Source organism: Anguilla anguilla, chromosome 4 (assembly GCF_013347855.1).
Source record: "Anguilla anguilla isolate fAngAng1 chromosome 4, fAngAng1.pri, whole genome shotgun sequence".
Lineage (NCBI taxonomy): Eukaryota > Metazoa > Chordata > Actinopteri > Anguilliformes > Anguillidae > Anguilla > Anguilla anguilla.
Window position 1 is genome coordinate 30,762,506 of NC_049204.1, and position 19,486 is coordinate 30,781,991.

The following is a 19,486-nucleotide window of genomic DNA, read 5'->3' on the forward strand; positions in this document are numbered from 1 at the left end:
TTGAACAGACAGGCCTCTACAGCAGAAAGGTGAGATGGATTTGCAGCAGAGAAGCATGAGACCCTAGGAGACTGATTAGTAGATACAACTGAAGAGACAAAACAGAGAGTAAGGTAGGTAGGTAGGCAGATCAGTTCGAAGCAAGAGAACAGCAGGGTGGGAAATCATTTTCCAAAATTTAGCTTTTTCCCCCCCCTTTTTGGTCGTTTCGCTCGCCACATCCCCAAACTTGATCGATGACGAACGATTTATTGAAACAAGGTGTGCCTTTCCCACCCTGGCGGAGGACATGGTATCAGAAGCGGAGTGGGGTGGTGAACGAGAGAAGAGAGAGAGGCGGTATAGAGACAGAAGAGGTGAACACAGAGCTACAGAAGTGTTTATTGAGCATGCTACAGAGGTAAAGCAGAGTACACGCAAAGAGAGAAATCAAACACAGCCATCAAACCTCCCGACTTGTTAGAAAAATTAACTTTTAATTGTGCCGCTTCCAAACTATACTGAATTTTACATTTCTAAAGATGTAAAAACTCAACTAATATAGAAAATATACATGATTTTTTTTTCCTCAAGACAGCCATAGTTTTTATTATTATTCTTAGATACACCACCAACTGTATCTGGGAAGTGTAGGGTGGGGTTTTTTTGAGGGGAGGGGTGGGGGGGTGGGGTGCCATGGAATCATTCCTGAAACAAGGGTGGATACAGCTGCAATCAAGTAACCCTCCAGAGAATTCTCTTGTAAAATCTGAGCTATGTTTGCTATAAAGTCTGAATGCTTATTTTTGAAATACAAAATATTTGAGGTTCAAAAAAGGATTTTTTTTTTAGCCTTTTTTTTTTTTACAATGCAATGTAAATTAAGACTAAAGGCACATAAACTTTGGTCCCACCAGGTTGTCCTCTTCAGAAAACTGCCACACGATGACATCACTACAGGCTCACTTCTGTTAGCTTTTTACAAATGCATGCGACAGCAGTTTGTCCCAGAACTAATTAGACCAGTCAGTACATGCTCAGAAAACCACAGCCATTTCAAATCTTGAATAAAAACTAAAAAATGGCAATAAATGCACATAGGGAAGGTTGAACAACACCAAAAGTATATTCAGTCACAAGCAACATTTATACTATAAATTTCAGCGGTGGGTGCGGTGTGTAAACAAGGCTTTTAAAAGGTTAAAATGATCTTACTGCAATTAAATCCAGGTTAAAACTTTACCTTCAGTTGTCATGATAAAGCCAATCAGTATGCATTACAAAATCATGGTATTTTCAAGTGTCACCCTTCACTCCCATTTTTTTTTCCATTCCTCATTCCTTAACCAAGATGAATTTAAAAAGGGAAACAAAAAAAGGTAAAATTAGTTCAAAGCTAAACAAAAATACACTTTCAAGTGGTAGAACTTCACAAACTGTACAGATAAACAAGGAAAATTTTTTTTTACAAATCAACATCAAAATACCATCAGATCCAATGTGCCTAAATAGCCGACTACTATCAGTTGTACAGATGTAAAAGTGATGACACTATTTTATCAAGTAAGGCACATATTGTCAACTAATTATAATAGAGAGGACCCAACTTGCTTCCTTCATATGAAGAAATGGGAAGAGGTTAATGGCTGACTTAACATAAAGAAGGGAGGGTAGGTAGGAATTGTCTTGTGAAAGCACACTAGTATAACCATTTTCTCAAAAGTGTTTTTTTTTCTTTTCTTGATGATCCTGATTTTCTTAAGGAATGACTGATGCAACTTAATATGCCAAACTGGTCCCCAGTGTCCGGAAAGAGTCAATGGGTAACGCTGATAGACAGCATGAAGACATGGATAGCATCATTGCTGTGTTCAGATGGTCGATTTGGAGAAGGAGACCCTCAGGTGATGGTTGTCACCCATGTTATAATTGTGGAGGTCTATCAGGGCCTGTATCGCTTCCTCAACAGTCGACATTTGCAACAGCGCCATTTTGTGATCTCTGCAGAAAAACAAACAGTGAGTTACGATTAGATGGAAAAAGTAGTTCATGGAACTGAAAACAGGTGTGTTCTCTCGCAGCCTTTTCTTAGGAAGGTTCCTGACTTTCAGCTAAAAACGACTGAAACAAGACCAGGTCAAAACCTAGTATATGGCTGGACCTAACACACTTCATCCGGCCAACCAATGGTGTAACTTCATAACTCGGCCGACCAACAGTGTAACTTCATCACTCAGTGACTCAGTCACAGACATTCGCGTTTATAGGGCTGGCCCCGCTGTTGCGGTCCAACCAAAAATAGTTCAAGGTCAAGGTCTTACTGGAAAAATTTGAAGGCTTTCACAGTGCCACCGGTGTTGGAGAACAGTAGTCTGAGGTCTTCTTCGGTTACGTCTTGCCTGCGAAAGGGAGACGCGTTAGCATTAAGACCGCACACAAATGGGACTTCTACGCACACGACCCAGTCATTACTCACGGGATATTAGACAGATGGAGGGTTGCGGATGGAGGAAAGATGTTCTGGAAGTTCTTCGACCCAGGCTTTTTGAAGCGATGTAATGGAGAGTTTGTGAAGTCTTTCGTCAGCCCTTGGTCGTCCAGCCCTTCCCTCGGTAACTGTACCGTTTGGTGCTTCGACAAAGTCACCCGGATGATTTTTCCATACATCTTCTGACCGTTTAGATGACTCATCGCTGATACAGAAACATAAATAATTACTATTTCACAATCACATTTTTTTGGGACTACAGCTAGAGGCTCTTTCTTCGGAACAGTTATAAATTGCATAAGCTGTAACAACCTACACACAGACTCTTTATAAACAGAATCTTACCTAATTGGGCTTGATTTGCATCTGCCATTTGTATAAGTGCACTGTCTTTCTTATTGTAGAGTATCTTCACGCGTTGAGCATCACCATAAACACCTTTAATTATGGAGAAGCAGTAAAGAGGAAGACAAATGGATATTGGCGAACAGTTAGCAAGGAAGATGCTGAAATGTAGATATAGTAAAGATGTAACATTCACTTAAAGGAATGAAAAAAGTTCTGAACAGACATTTGACAAGAAAGATACACCCCCAAAACAGGTTTTGTGAAATGGTAAATAAAACTACATGCAAAGTAATTTAACCATGCATTAACATGAACAGTCCATGAACAGACTCCAGAGCCAGAGAGGCAAAATCAAACCAGAAGTATAAAAAACAAAATTACGACAACTACAAGCCCAAACACTTGCTACAAATTAATTTAAATGAAATAAATAATAATAATAATAATCATAATAAGCAAATAAATATAAAGTAGTGCTAACGATAACATACCGAAGAGGGTAAACAGACTTTGGGGCGTAACCATCTTTAGAAGGAGAGAACAGCAAGCAGCGTAAGACAGGAGAGAGAAGAGTCGAGGAAGAGCGAAGATGAACAGGTCATCCATAACGAGGGGCGGTTTCCGTAGAATGGTGAGGTGGTCATGGATCATGGTTCAAGGCAGTTAATCGGGGCAAGTTGGTCCGAGGAATATTTTGTTCAGGCAAAAAGCATGAACCGGGGTGGGGGTTCAGTGGGGTCAAGTAATGAAAAAGAAGAGGGAGATGGGAACAAAGGGGCGAGAGGAGGGGAGGAAGGAGGGAGGGGAGGGGCAGAGCAATGCAGAATAAAACAAAAGGGTAGGGGAACAAAAAAAATAAATTTAGGTCAGTATACAGGAAATGCAGGAGTTTGGTCAGAAAATGGCCGCTTTACATTTTATATATACACACACACATATGAAAACAATTATGTCAAATGTAGTCACCCAAGACAAAGATGGGCAAAATACATTGATATGAACAAATAATAACAGGTTATAATAATGAGGAAAGATAAGGGCATGTGACCGAAACAGAAGTTTAGGGCTGAATAGCTGAAGCGAGGCCACGCATGAAATGCTGGTATGTGCTTAAAGAAAGTGCACTAGCATCAGTCTCTGCCATGAAGCTGTACAGGAAAATCCACCTTGCAAAGTTATTTTGCATAATGTTTGACCCCCGCAAATTATTATTTTTAATACTCTAGAGCAGGGGACAGAAACTTTGATCCTGGAGGGCCGCAGTCTCTGCTGGTTTTCGTAATTTCCTTTATTAGGCCTTCGAAACGAGGCGTGTAGACTCTTTAGCCAATCGATGACTTAAATGAAGCACTTAAATGCAGGGACGCATCGAAAAACAGCCAACACAGCGCCTCTCCAGGATTCGAGTTTGAGATGCCTGCTCTACAGCAAGAGTCTCCCACATTTCACAGCAGCTTCCAAAGCACAGAGAAAAGGAAAGCCAGAGAGACAAGGCCAGGAATTAATGGGCATCAGTCAATACAAAGTCACACAAAAAGAATGGAAAAGTCTGAGGCAACAATTAAGCAGGAGGACAGGAGAGAGAGAGGCTGTGTGTTTATGAGGCAGTGACCAAAATTTGCAAGGAAAACAAAGACGGGAGGGTGGGAAGGACCCCTTATCAAATCTCATGGAGAGAACCTCGGAGGAACAATGGATTGACAGAAGTGCTCATACTGAAAGAAACAGGCCAGAACAAAGGCAAGCGACAAGAATAAAAGGCTAAGGACAAAGTATAAATAAAGGAACAAAAACTATTGTTCATTATCATTGTATTAAATATGATATATTATATAAGAACCATTAATGAATTTGGAAAGGTTAGCACAGACATGGTCAACGGAAAAAGCCCTATACATAAAAAGCACTTTTCCAATATCAAGTGTTTTACTACAGAGTTTTTTTTTAATTTACATGTTTTACATATGCATAAAAAGGTTCATTTTTTAGTAATATAATTGACCACTATGACCTGTTAAACTAGTAAAATTCCATCCAAAAATACACAAGTTCCGCCCATGGTATTTGTACACAAATACTCAAGGACAAAATGACAGAGGCGTCTAAGGCCAAGCAGCAGAAGCAGAATTATCGGGCAGGCAGTGTGGAGATATACTGACCTCTTCATTGAGATTGCTAACTAGCAGCACGCCACTCGAACCCGAATGACCCGACAGTGCCACCCTCCCTGCAGCTGCGGCAGCGGCGGCCGCCGCGCTCAGTGGACTCAGGGCTCCTGCAACGGCAAAAGGCGATCAGGCGGGGGCGCCGTTCCCCCTGGGGGAGGCGTGGGGGGTCGGAGGCATGCCAGAACGACTCAGTCTGAGCTGTGGCAATGCCCTGTTACCTAACGCTCCTATGTCCACCACGACAAGACAAACGGACACGCGTGTGCGTGCACACGTGCGCACACAGACATGCGCACTCTCGCTCGCTCGCAACCTATTCCACCGCAACTCTGCTCAATGTAGCTTTCAAAGCTCTCTCTCTCTCTCAATGCAATCCCTACAACAGTCATCACAGCTGCAAGAGAGACAGGGTGTTAGATGGCAGGTTAATCTGTTTCTGATCGGGTTATGTGGTTAGGTTGGACTGGAATTTGGTACAGAAATGTTAGGCAACTTTGGTGTTAGTTTCCAGTATGTAATTGCCTGAACCATATAAACACCTTGGCTCACTTAAGAACCTCTCTGCCAACACCTACGGGTGAGCCGTAGGGCAAGTAAGACCTGCAGTAAAAATTGCTAAGAACAAAATTTGCCCGCGACAATTACTGAAATTTATTTCCTCAAAAGGTGTTTGAAAGTTACAGTATTCGTTCAGGCATACGTCACTACGATGCAAAGCTGTGCAACACGCATTTTGAGATGCAGTTAACAAAACAAACCAAAAAAAATTTAAAAATGAAACATTTACTGCAGAGACAAAGCTACACTTGCTCATGTTCTTCAGAATGACAGAAATGGTGTTAGCAACAGAAAGAAAGAATAGATCATAATGGAAGTATAGGTACCTCCACCCTGCGCAAAGCCAAGAGAAGACGGAAACCCTCCACCACTAGAATAGGGAGCTACCATTCCAGATGGAGTACCTAAGGGAAATGTGTGCATTAAATTCCTTTGACAGAGGGAGCTTTTCTTCTTCTTCTTCTTTTTTGTCTACTACATTATAGTACGACAAAACAAATTCACTGGCCAAGTATAATTCTCAATCAGCATTACATTACGTCCCCCTAAAGACTGTTTAAACGTTCGCCCAATTACCTCTAAGGCTCCTCTGGCATGCGAGGAGCGGGCCTATAAATCAACCCAAATTCCATTATTTTCTCTCCTTCTTTTTGCCCATCACACCGCTTCTTCACCTCCATTTCAAACAGTCCAGTACATCTATCCCAGGCAGGGGAAAGTCGCGCAAAAAGAAAACTAATCTCCGCGACGTTCCTTTTTTTTTTTTTTTGGCCGGGGAGTTGGATCCCGCTCTCGTTCGATGCCTCCGGGGGGAGGCGAACGCGACGGGGTCGTGGCGGAAAGGCGTCGAGGAATTTAAGGGCAGGCCGGGACGTGAAAGTTTAAATTTGTTAAGGTAGCCATGGACGTGGTTAGTAAGCGACAGGCTGACAGGCCTGAGCCTCTGAGCCCTTGGTGACGGGGTAACGGACGGGGGGGAGTCCGGCCTTCCCGCTTACCGAGCAGGGAGGTGGAGTCCTTGTTGAAGGCTGCGGTGACCGACGGGTCCACGGCGGGCTGGCCGTCCCCCGCGGGCAGCTCAGGCCGGGTGTAGTCCCGGCTCTTGTCGTTGTTGTACTTGACGTTCAGGTTGACCAGCTTGGAGAAGTCGATGCGCAGCGTGCAGCAGGCGTTGTAGATGTTCTGGCCGTCCAGGGCCTAACACAGCAGAAGGGGAGCAACTGAGCACGGCTCCCTTAACAGCCTTCCCGTCGCTTCGGTAACGGAGATAAAAGGGAGGGGGGGAGGAGGGTGATGTTTCCTCCGAGCTCACTCACCAGTTTGGCTTGCTGAGCGTTCACGGGATCGTTAAACTGCAGCAAGGCTTGAAACTGATTGTTCTTTGTGAATGTGATGATCTTCATGACCGTTCCGAACTTTGAAAAGATCTACCAATGAGAGGGGGGGGGGGGCGCGGTTATTAGCGCAACAAACAGTTCTGCACACAAGGATATCTTTCAAAAGAATTGAGCCAAAGCTAAACAGCCTACAGAAAAGAGAAAAGAGAGGGAAAACTAGTTTATTCTAGTTAAGCTGGCAGCAATGAAATCACACGTAATGAGCATTTAAGTGTAGGACAATAACGGGCTTGTTTGAAATGCCTTTAAATCCGCACTTTTGTGGAAATAAAGGGTTTTAATGCTCGGTAATTAGCTTCATCAATACCGTGACTGACATTTTCCCCGGCTGCATAATGCGCGCCGCCCCTGGACGGCTCTGCGCAGCGCTAGCCGGCTGCAGACCCTGGAGCAGCACATCAGCATCTGCTTAAATTAGGCCCTCCGCCTATGCGAATCCATCTAGTTAAGGACCGCGGCGCACTCGCGCGCCGCTAGGGAAGCGCCGTTCCATTAGCGAGGCCGAGAGAATAAAAGACGGCGGCTAACCCGCGTCCTTTCGCAACCCCAACCGTTCATTTCTGGAGGCCCGAGCGTAGGGGAACGTCCTTCGGAGGTCCCTGGGCGTCACAAACCTGCCCGTTCCGCTCCGCCCGATCTGCGCCATGTCCGCCGCCGTCGCGTCAGAAAGCGAGCGGCGAGAGGGCGGGCCTGACCGAGCCCGAGGTTGCGGCTGGAGGAGAGCGTCAACTCGCCAGACCCATACCCAAACGCACATGTAGTGAGCTCCACTACGGGCAACTGAAACATCCCGAAAAAAAAGGCAACGATAAGTAAGTCCACCAACCTGCTGAAGGACGTCCAGAGTGACGGGGTAGAACATGTTGTCGATGATTATTCTGAGCACGGGGCTCGGGGCGGGAGTTAGCGCGCTCTCGCTGGCCGTCGAGCCCGACGTGGGCGTTCCTCCTGCCTGGACAGCCGACACAGCCTGAAGGACAGCTTGAGCTCGCTTCCAGAGAGGAGACAGACACATGGCCCGAGTGAAGCTAGCCAGCTTAGCCCAACAGGCCGGCAATGTGGTCAAATGGCAACTGCTGAAAAATGGCCTGCACGCTTAACTAACAAAGGAACCGTTTAAACCACCCATAACATTGTAGTCGTAACATTACTACCACTAGACGGATCCAGAGCCCAGCTTACTACAGCGGGTTACCTCAAATTCTGCTTTATAAGCTCTTGGAACCGTATGGTAGCACACAACACTTATTGGATGCTAACAATTTTGATAGGATGCAAGTTCTTGTTACCATGGATAACAAGTAATACAAATTTGCTTTGCACTATGGGGTCCCAGATTTAGGGATTAAACTGAATGAAAGACACCAATTGACAAATTTGACCTTGGTACCGAATGTATGGGAATGCATAAAAAGCCAAATAACTGAATGCAATATAAACCTGCAATGGTTTGAGTGATCAAATGCACGATAAATATAGTAAAATATTTTACAAATTTAGAAAAGTTGACTTTGAACTATAAACAAATGATGTTAGAACCATTTCACAACATGCCAAAACACTAACTTTCTAAACTTGACTTGGTAGTCAATGGCAATAATAGTACTTCAGGAGCATGCAGTCTTAGCCCAAACTTCAGTACTCAACACTCACACCCTCTACTCATGTTGTCGCTTCATTCTCCAAAAGAGAAATTATCTTTCCGTGTTCCATCAATGGAGGATTCAACCAGTTTCCTTTTTGCTGACTACATTTTCCGTGTTCAGTGTAGTGTAGCCCACATCCAACACCTGTTTTTTAGTCTGCGATTACTTTCATAAATGACTGCGGTGATTCCCTTCACTTTTTTTTAAAGCATAGACATATTATTTTAATAACTTCCATGATTACTCTGTAAATGTGCAAGTCTTTTGCCAGAACTTAGCATCAACAGCATTGCCATTTGAGTGGGGAACCCATTATGACCACAGATAAGCCAGTGTGCTGGACGTACAGGGGCTGGATATGCAGTTTAGCAAGTTCTGAAGTAATCAAATCATTTGACAGCAATCTCTCTTATATAGCTGAACTAGACCAACGCTGCTGTAATTAACTAACAGAAACACAAACTTCCCTGAGGCTGCAAACCATCGGTTTCTAGACTCAATACTAGACCGTTGGTGCATCAACAAATCCATGTTTTTTTAAGGCCGGCGCACTGGTAAGTCCCATACGCTACTCACGGGCTGCAATGTGAATGTTCTCACCTGGTTTCCGGCGCTGTCGGTCTTCAGCTCTTTGTGATTGGAGTACTGGATGAAAACGGGAACGTTGCGCACGTGAGGCGTGACGGCAGTGTAGTAGTTCACCATCGTCATGGCCGCCTCCTCCGTCCCGAGCTCCAAGAATGCCTGCAAGGCAAATGGCCGTCGTTGTACTTGGCACACCCACAGATATCAAAGACAGAGTTCATAAGCAGGTCCGTATTTTAGCAGAAGGCAGTCTGATTAAAAAAACCCTTCGAGTTGAGGTGTCTGGCATGTGGCAAGCGCAGGAGTCAAGAAAAGATTCAAAAGCAAAAACTGAGAGTGGATTAAAAATTCAAATTCACTAGAGCGCTAACAAACATTTGCCAACAGCCAACAATTTCCCATTCTACACCGTCCAAGAATGGCATTAGCATTCTGGATTTCAGCACATGAAGTGCCCAAATGAGAGCAAAGATGAGAGGCGTGCGTTTCATCGGTAAGCCACGCACCTGATTTTTCCCTTTGAGCGTTAGGATGTTGGTGACTTTCCCGAAAGGCAGCCCCAGGGCAATGACCTCCGTCTCTGACACTTCGTTGGGCAGCTTTCGGATGTGGAGGACACGGGAGGGGGGGCAGTCCATTCTGTCTTCCACTCTTAGCTTTTTGCTGTCATTTCCATTGGCTAGGAGTTAAAGAATGCAATGAGGAAGCATGTCAGGCACCTTGAAACAGGCTGGTCTTCTGTACACTCAGACACATCTGCTATAAACTGACAAACCTTCAGTATTTAGGAAACAAAATGTCACATACCAATTACACAGTATTTTTTAAAGTGCAGCAAAATTTCAGATTAGCCTTTCCTCTAGTGTAGTCTGATGTTATGACACCCAGTCCTGCTCATTTTAATCATACAGTGGATGTAAACTGTTAGATCACCTCCTGTGATTGTGTTACCCATAAAATGATTTCGTGCAAAATGACTGTCAGATGTGAGCTGAAAGATTATTTCACATGAACATAAATTCATATAACAAAAAAAAGATATTTTTGGCCTAGTAAAGGATTACAAATTAAAACATTTCCTGCTACATGGAAGCAGAAATAGGGATTTGGACCACCCAACAGTACCCTGTAGGCCTGTGCCACTGGGGCAATGTCCTTCATCAGTCTGTGAGAAAGGAGACTAACACCTGTATCCTCTAAAGCGTGTGCTGCCAGCTGCCGCTAGTTTTAAAACTCTGCAGACCGCCGGTGGAGCTGTGAAGTCGCCGTGATGGGGGACCACACTTTACGTGCAGCTGGCGCAGGTGGAACGTAGCGCCTGAACAACAGCCCGGCAGCGGCGGCAAAGCCACCGGGCGTATCGCCACGCTGGAAACCCCCACCGGCGGCAGCACAGGCTACAGTGACCAGCCCCTCTCTCACACTCCTGACAAATAATGTTTGAAAATATTCCAGGCAGTGTGCCCATTGCAATGCACCGTCTACAACGAGTGCAGGTTCACTGGTGCACTCATGAATTCTGCTTTCTTTCCAGGTACGTGGCGAGACTGAGAGGTTCACATAGCCAGCTAATATTACGCTAATATTAAGTGTCATTCCCACTTCTGAACAACATTCGAATCACAATTCGCTAAACAAATAGCAGTGTTACAGTAAACAGTGTACCAGCCAACTAGTATTACAACAGTCTTGTCCAGCCAATAAAGACAATTTCATAAGTGACAAAAATTACGTAATCGGCAGAAACAATGACATTCAACCATCTCTCATGAGTCCATTATGAGCAAAGGTTTGGACTCGACCCTGCCCAGCCCTAGACCACGCCCCCAGTTCAGCCAGTCAACATAAAATCAAAACATAAAAAAGTCTGTTAAAAATCACAAGACAATAAGTATCTTCTGAAAGTTCTTAATAAAAGGCAAAGCATATATAATCAATCTTGCGTGTGTAGGAGCGCACCTACAAAAAAGCAAAGCGTTACTGGTAAATGTCTTCCCTGCAGATGATACCATACAAGGACTGCACTTTTTCCAGCAGGACCAAAACAATGAGAGGACACAGAGGAAAGCAGGACCATGGAAAAATTTTTATATTTTTTTCCCTTAACGCTGCTGAAAGGGCAAAGGACTACATTTCTCTGAATTGTGGGGGGAAGCGGGAGACTTACCAGTGACAATATTGCTCATGCCAGAGCTCGGACTGCTGTACAGACTGCTAGACAGCAGCTCGTCTGATCCTCTCTGCAAAGAGGAGACACCATTTCCACAGTAAGGCCCGGATGAAATACAGCTCTCCGAAGACAGTTTGAGGAAACGACGACATAAAACACTGGCTGCGTTGCACCCTTTGTGTTGTTTTAATCTTGCAAGTCTAAGGTGTCAGATGGTGTAATTTCATCGGGAGCCTCTGTTCTCCCCAAAGACAGCGAGCTGTCCGGGCTTCAGTCACCGACATGCTCAGAGCGCCGCTAAAAGTGACTTATGGGTGAACGGGCAAATGTGGAGCCATTACAAACCTAACTTTCTAATAGGACATCTTGGTTTTGTCTGTGAGTGAATTCCACTAAATTGTTCTTTATCGCTTACGTTTTTATGGTCGCAATAAATTGACTGCGAACCCCTTAAGGCCACATCCCACAAATAAATTGAATGTAATAACGCTACCTCTGACGAAAAAACCTCTCTCTGCCTACACCAATGCATGCTGGGAAATAACTGCAGCAAATAAGTTCCTTAAACCTAACTCGGGGAAAATACAGGCATCAAATATAAATAAAACAAATGCGCTGTAGCATAGAAACTACAGATGGCCTATGCCATTATAGCAAATTCTATTTTTCATATCAATTCCTTGAGAATGAAAGTCAATATTATTTTTCAAGACATTATTTTACTGGTGCAAAAGTGAATTAGGAAATCTGACAACAGAAATGATTTATAAAAACAGAACCATCTCGAGCCAGTTTTAGCAGTTTCTCAGTTAGCAACATTCTAACATTGAAATAGAACTAGCCCCATGTTCATTCAAACAAGCCAAATGTTCATACACTCAACCTCCCATAGGCAAAACCTTTATATATAAAATAGACATTACATTCTCCAAAATACAGCAATTTCATTTCATTCAAACAAATATGAGTATAGGCTACAGCAAAATTTTAGAATCTGGTTCATCGAAACTAAATTACAAATCTTGACTATATTCTTGATCTAAATGTAAACATTGCCCAATTACACAATGCACAATACACAAAACATGCCTGGCATACCATGACCGTACCACCAATCGACTATTAATACCTATTGCTACTTCTAAAAAGACTGCATTGGAAAGTTACGTTACTTACTTTGACCTAGTACTAACTACAGAGTGCACACAAGAGATTAATTTTAATTAACAGTTTAAGTTACCCCTGGAACCAGATGACTAGTTTCATGACACCCCTTCTGCCAAAAACCAGGTTTATAAAGTAATTTTATTTTCTAAGGGAAAAAATTAATACAAAATGAACAATTTGTCCGAACTGTATTGGTTATTGAGAAGCTTTGTTGGCAATAATCGGTTTATGTGTCCTCAACTATCCTTAAACAAGTATTTTGTCACTATAATACAACCATACTAATCATACTAAAATAATCAAATTATTAGTTTCTGTATTTTTATCAGAGCTGCTTTTATTTCAGGCTATTTCATAGTTCCTGTCTGTCTACATTTTATTAGCTTTTAAAAGGCTGCTTGCCCAAGAGCAGTTTCCAGTGATGACAATTAGCTGCAGTATTCCTTTTTAGCTATTAAGTAAAAACAATCCAAAATTTTTTTATAGGAACCCATTAATACAATTTATACCAGGACATTGTACACTATCGTTGCTTGTGAATTGTGGAACAAAAAATCCCTAACTAAAAAGGCTGAGAATAAAAATACAATTTGCCTAGTGCTTTAGCATTTCTTACAAACAAAATGTTTGATGTATTTTTTAAAGCTATTTATAGATTTTTATTTTGAAATCAACATGACTTAGTGTGCAAGTACACACTGATACTGAAGTTCACCAATAAAAAAAAATTAAGGTGGCAGAAATGTTTTTACCATTTACCCGTTCATTCACATGGTTTACAATTACTTTCTCTATTATTGACTGATATGACACAAGAGAGCCCAGACACAACAATACTGTGTTTTAAAACAGTGGCTGAGTTCAAGTCATTCACCAGACTACCTGCAGTAGAGACAGAAGAGGAACAACTAACACAATGATTATTCCACATAATCTAAAAAGCAACCTTCCAACTCAAATGGGGTGCATGCAAATTTAAACAGCAGCCATACTTCTTGTATTAGTTAAAAGGTTTCTTAACACGACAGTATGGCTGAGCTGGTATTAAAATGTGGATAGTCTGTATACCCTGCAGGAGATTACGCAGTTAGAGGTTTTATGTGTGTGTGTGTGTGTGTGTGTGTTTGTGTGAGTGTTAATTCTTTAATGGCTAGAAAAAAACAAAAGCCTACATCAACATCATTAAAATGGCCTATAATTCATTGAATTAAACAACATTAGTATTAATTATGCTATTATTAAACACTAACAATGGACTTTGGACAAACTCAAACATAAGCAAAGCTCTATTTTCATAAAGTGAATGCAAATTTAAAAATCAATGCTGTTATTCAAACATGTATACCATTAACAATGTCAATATAAAATATCAATATTGCAAAGAAGCTAATAAGACAAATATTTAACAAAAACCACACAAAACAAGCTACAGGGTAAATAAAAGTTCTGAGTCAAAGCAGACAGATCATACAAATACTTAAACATAACATTTTAAAAACAACAAGCATTGCAAGTTTTAAGGGAATCAAAGTAAAATCTAGGTAATTTTAAATATATAAAACTTAACTTATTTACAAATAGCCTAAGCGATAAAAATAACAGTCTTGACACTTCAAATTGCTTGTGTTCCCCGTTTACGTTAACTTCTATGGACGTTTATTTCCGTTAGGATTAAAATTAAAATGTACCTGAACTGATGCTCTTCTGGCTTTTGACTTACACACATAATCACCCATTCTCAAAAAAATCCTACTTTGACTAACTACATAATAAACAATGGAAGAAGGTTACCTTTGATCAAATCCCCTCTTTCTAATATAGCGCTGTTGCGGTTAGGATTTGTTTACAACACGGTTCTATGCTGGCTCAACACCGCAATTTTGCGGTGGTCACGGTGTTGAGCCTCATCTTTTTTGTGCCTTTTTGTGCCTACGTATATATTGACTCAGCAGCGACTGGCGAGCTGAAAATTGGTGGGGCGCAAAACTTTCCTTTAAAGTAATCATTGATCTCAAACTGTTTTAATTAGCCTAATTTTCAGTGATTAACAAGCATGCGACCGATCTGACTAATCAATTGGAAAGTGACACACAGCTTCTTTGCATTGTGTTAGGGAGATTAAATGAAAAATGCGATTATAAAGATCTGTTTTAATCACTAGGCAGTGGCGGAAACTTCTCGATTTTCTGACATTCTTGATCTTGCTTTTAATGTCCTCTTTTACTTTTTCGTACGTTTTTGGGACCGCTGTTTGAGAGAAATATGTCCTGCTTGGCAACTCATACTGCTTGTCAAAGTTTTGGAGCATGGACTTGAAAGCAGACTTCTCTACCATACGAAACGGAGCCATTTCTGATACGAGAAAGCGAGTGACGAAGTCTATCAGACTTTTATGTCGATTGCTGCCGTGCGCATACTTAGTCACTCGAGCAAACGCCTTGGCCACCCCTATCTGTCGGCTAGGTCCGCCAGCAATGGCTTGTGCAGCCCCTGAAGCTGTTGTGGCTTCCATGTTGACACTGGGTTCCATGGCTCCAAGATGATTTCTTAAGTTAGACGTGTTTCCCCGCTTCACCAAAATCTTTTTACCGCAAAGGCGGCACACGGCCTCATCAATATTAGCTGGCTTTCCGTTTTCGTTTGGTATAAAGCCGAAATGTGCCCAAATCCGGGACGTAATATTTGGTTTTTGTACGAGCCCCATCTTTACTTTTTCAACGTCTCTCAAGAAGCACGAGAATGCAACGAGATGTCTGAGAAGGAAATAAAATTATTGTTGAAGTGTTGTTTTCATTAGGCTAAGAGTTTATTGTGAAGATTGAAATACATACACGCGTTTATTTAGCAAAGAAGTGGAAAACAAATAATGGAAAAAAATTGACAACTGTGGGTGTGCGGTTATTTGGCATCAACCCGCGAGTTCTTGACACCACCGAGGTGTTGCAATGTTGCGGTTACCGTTACAGTCCTATCTAATACTATAAGTTGAGCCTGGCAGGGTGAAACTGGATATGCGAGGTGAAAATTGTCATGGGGGTTGTGATTGCAAGTTTAAGTTTAAAAAAATATTCTGCTCGAAGTGTGCCGTTTATGCATGCTATCATAAACTATAAAAGCCCATGCTTTTTTTTTTGCCATTTTTCTCCCATTTTCTTCCCAATTTAGTCGTTATACCAATTCCCTGTGTGAATCACAGTCCTGGTTGATCCGCTATCCTCTGTTAGTCTGGGGAGGGTGTAGACTACCACATGCCTCCTCCAATACATGTGGAGTCGCCAGACGCTTCTTTTCACCTGACAGCGAGGAGTTTCACTGGGAGAACGTAATGCGTGCGGAGGTTCACGCTATCTCCCCCAGATCCCCTCCCTGCTGAACAGGCGCCCCGACCAACCAGTAGGAGTTGCTAATGCAATGATCAGGACTCATACCTCACCGGCTTCCCACTCCAATGTTTTGCACTCACAGAGCAGACATGCTCAGTACAGGCTTACTTTGAGGTGCTTCATAGTTTATGTTGGGCATGCCAGCTAGAAATGTAGGCCTAATGGATTTTCAAGTGGAACAATCCAATACTTACATTACAATAGTCTGTAGACAACATATTTTAAAGTGCACAGATAATCACACAAACTTAATTAGGCTATGTTTTTCTAATATGTCATAGAAATATTTATTCTGAAATTCAAGTAGCAAATGTCAAAACCAAACCACATGCTCAACTTTTTAAGTATGCGACTTGTGCATTGAAGACATATCACTGATATGAAAAATGAATGAAATTGTCCCACGCCAAACATTTTTCACAACAAGTTCCATAGTCCACTTTGTCAATGTGTAGTCCTTGGCTCCATTGTATGTTCTTCACTACCAAGTATCACCCGATATGCCACCAGGAGCTTTCGGCTTCACATCTTTAAATATTGATAAAAACTAAGCCTGGTCATTATGCACAAAGCATTTGATCTTGGAAGCTTTTGCCAGTTTTATTTTATTTCGCAATCTCTGCTTTTCAAATCTGTACTACTATCTACAATATTTGCCACATTTAAGAAAAACGTACTGCAAATTTTCCCATAGTATAAAAGGAAAAAAGAAACTAAGGATGTCTGATTCAACATGTAATCTGCAATGCCTGTACAAATGGTCTTTAACAGAACATCTTTGCCAATATCCCTTACAACTAGACTTGAAACCCCTTCAGTGGATATTAAACCTAAATACATTAACATTACATGTTAAGATGCACCATAGTTTGGTAACGTTGCTTCTAATATCTGAAAAGTACGGAGGCCTCTGGATGAGAGCACTGGATGACCGTTTCAACTGACAGAGTTCAAGTCTTACATTACAGTTTAGACAACAAATAGGAATGCTCACCTTTACGCCAACAGCAACATCACTGACAATGCTGTAAAAAAAGAAACAATATTGTGATTTACAGCCACTGCACTACCGCAAGCGTTCAAATTTGTTTAAAAATGTGACAGAATACATATGCTGATGGCTGGATATTCAGGCACGTTTTCCTATGCGAAATGATCTGCCAACTTTTTAAACAAGCTTGAAAGCAACCAGGAGCTAACGTTACGTATAGCTGTGATTGCTTAAATGAAATACACAAGAGACGTCTTACCCAACGATAGCTGTCACATGTCAAAACTGGAAGCTTACAGCTGGCAAGTGAGCAAACCCCTTCAGTGTACTTTCACGGCAGCCTGATAGACTAACGTTCTCATTAAGATAGTAGTTTGTGATTATACGTGGAAATACGATTTCATTTTTGCTGGTTAACATTGTTTAATATCGTAAAATCACGTCCATTATAAACATCACTAAATAGACCAATGTTTGTTAGGAGATCCATTAGCTGCAAACATCAAGTCTGTTTAAGCTAGCTGGTACCTGGAAAGGGCCTTGCTCTCCCAGTTGAGGAGTGTGCTAGCTAGCCTGGCTGGCTGTGTGCCCGCACAGGCCTGTCTCCATATGGCCTTCTTCTGCAGCTCCTACCGCGCAACTTTACTACTGATGCTATCGAATTAGCTAACTAGCTGGCTAGCGACGACCAAGTACATTCGCTACAACATGAGTGGTGCTCAAGTGGACATAGATTGCACTGACTGAGCACACTAGACAGCGTAATGCACCGATTTTCAGACTCCTGCAAGCTATGCACGGAAAATGCATCCTACTTGACTGCGGGGCTAACATTTCGTTAGCTTAGGTGGTTGAGTAGAGCTAGAGAATATGCATCTTTTCCGGAAAGGTAAGAAGAGGTGTAGCTGGCTAGTTTACCAACTATTGAGGAGACATAATTTTGTGGCGAACGTTATCTAGCCAACTAGACATGCTCAGCTCAAAACTCCACATGCAAACATCAAAGTTTAACTACCTATCTACTTAATGCAATATAATCACTAGAAAGGATTAAACCTCAACCCTTAAAACAAAGCAACTGCGCCCTTTGGCTTTAGAGCTAGTTAGCTAGCTAACTACATAGCTTGCAAGTGATACCTAGCTATAGACCACGTAGAATAAGTAAAAGCGTGACATTGATTTCTCAAATTTTAAACAGCAGCGATGACTCAAGACTAAGTTAGATACTTAGTTGAGTGGGTATTACAATATCTTCGCCAGGGAGCAACAGTTCACAGAAAAGTAAGTTACAATTCGAGCTAAGGTTGGTTGCTAGCTGGTTCGCTAACCCACTCAGCCAGCTATCTAGCTAACAGGTACCATATGTAGCTAGCTAGTTGCATTACACTTCGTGCTTTAAGAGATCTGGCTACGTATGGAAAACGATATTCACGATCATTTCAACCCGAAGTATCAACTAAATGAACACAATACAAACATACCCGTCCATTGCCGGAGAATCTGTCCCTACGACAAGACCTTCAGTACAGTTCCTCAGCCAACAGCACACAAGACGACAAAATGGAGGTGGAAGACTACACGGAAATGGCCGAACAGAGCCGAATCACTTACGGGAATTAGAGCGGAAATTGGATGGACTCGGACCTACAGTATGATTATGACAGCAAGTACCACAGATGCTGTAATAAGCTACCAGATATGTCACTGCTTACAATTCTTCAGGGAATCAGGTCTGCAAATGTATCTGGATGGTAGCAGCTTGTCCTTCCAGTTGGGTTTTTGTAAAAGTTTAATGTTTTTCACCACACTTTCATTACTTCACACAATTGAAGCAAAGTGGGGTTAGGAGTACTAGTTCTATAGTCCTGGTTGCAAACGATTTTGCATAATCTTAGTGCCCACTCATTATGCTAAAGTACTATATAACTGAAGATGCTAAAATATGCAAGTGACAGCTTCTTCAAAGGATTTATTTCTGCAAGAGTTTCCACCTATTAAATTATACAGAGTCAGAGACCTATAGTCTCATGATGAAACATCAGTATCTTCAACTTCCACTGTAACTGATTTACCTCACTCACTTGAGTTTCTGAACCTTGAGATCTATGCAGAATATGCTGTGTATTTGGAAAGTATTCACACGCTTTAACTTTTTTCCATATTTCTTTTTCCTATTACAGCTTCACATTCATGATGTAAACATAGAAATTGTGTTGGTGAAGGGGGAAGTATTTCAATGTAATTTTAATCTGATTAATTCACCACATTCATGATGCAAACATATTTTCTACTATAAACTGTTCTGTTTATGAAAAAATGTATTTTGATAATGTTTTTTTAAATATATTTTATTTCTGTATTTTTACAAAAATGAAAGACATATATTGCACTTATATTTACAAATGTATTCACTCCCAACTCTAGATGATGGGTTGTGTTTTGTTTGCACCCAACATCAGTGCTTTGCTTTCAGGCCAAAAAGCTCAACTTTAGTGTCATCAGACCACAAAATCGTCCAGGTCAGGCTGTCATGTGGATCTGGCAAATTTCAGGCATGACTTAATGTTGGTCTTTCTGACAAGTGGTTTCCATCTAGCCTTCAAAGA

General features: G+C 41.8%; 1 protein-coding gene across 2 annotated transcripts; it reads right to left on the reverse strand.

Annotated features, from left to right (window-relative positions):
* Positions 1-357: 357 nt before the first annotated feature.
* Positions 358-18,499, reverse strand: ptbp2a (polypyrimidine tract binding protein 2a). 2 transcript variants are annotated; one of them, XM_035414853.1, is made up of 15 exons: positions 18,362-18,499; positions 16,884-16,914; positions 11,337-11,409; positions 9,676-9,848; positions 9,185-9,328; positions 7,765-7,929; positions 6,858-6,968; positions 6,540-6,738; positions 5,868-5,945; positions 4,975-5,090; positions 3,307-3,340; positions 2,813-2,905; positions 2,456-2,672; positions 2,301-2,378; positions 358-1,980 (listed from the first exon to the last, which is right to left on the reverse strand). In XM_035414853.1, the coding sequence occupies exons 1-15, from the start codon at positions 18,367-18,369 to the stop codon at positions 1,851-1,853; spliced, it is 1,650 nt and encodes a 549-aa protein (XP_035270744.1). In that variant the 5' UTR covers positions 18,370-18,499; the 3' UTR covers positions 358-1,850. The 2 variants fall into 2 exon arrangements, with proteins under 2 accessions (XP_035270744.1, XP_035270745.1); XM_035414854.1 differs by lacking the exon at positions 5,868-5,945.
* Between the last annotated feature and the right edge of the window lie 987 nt (positions 18,500-19,486).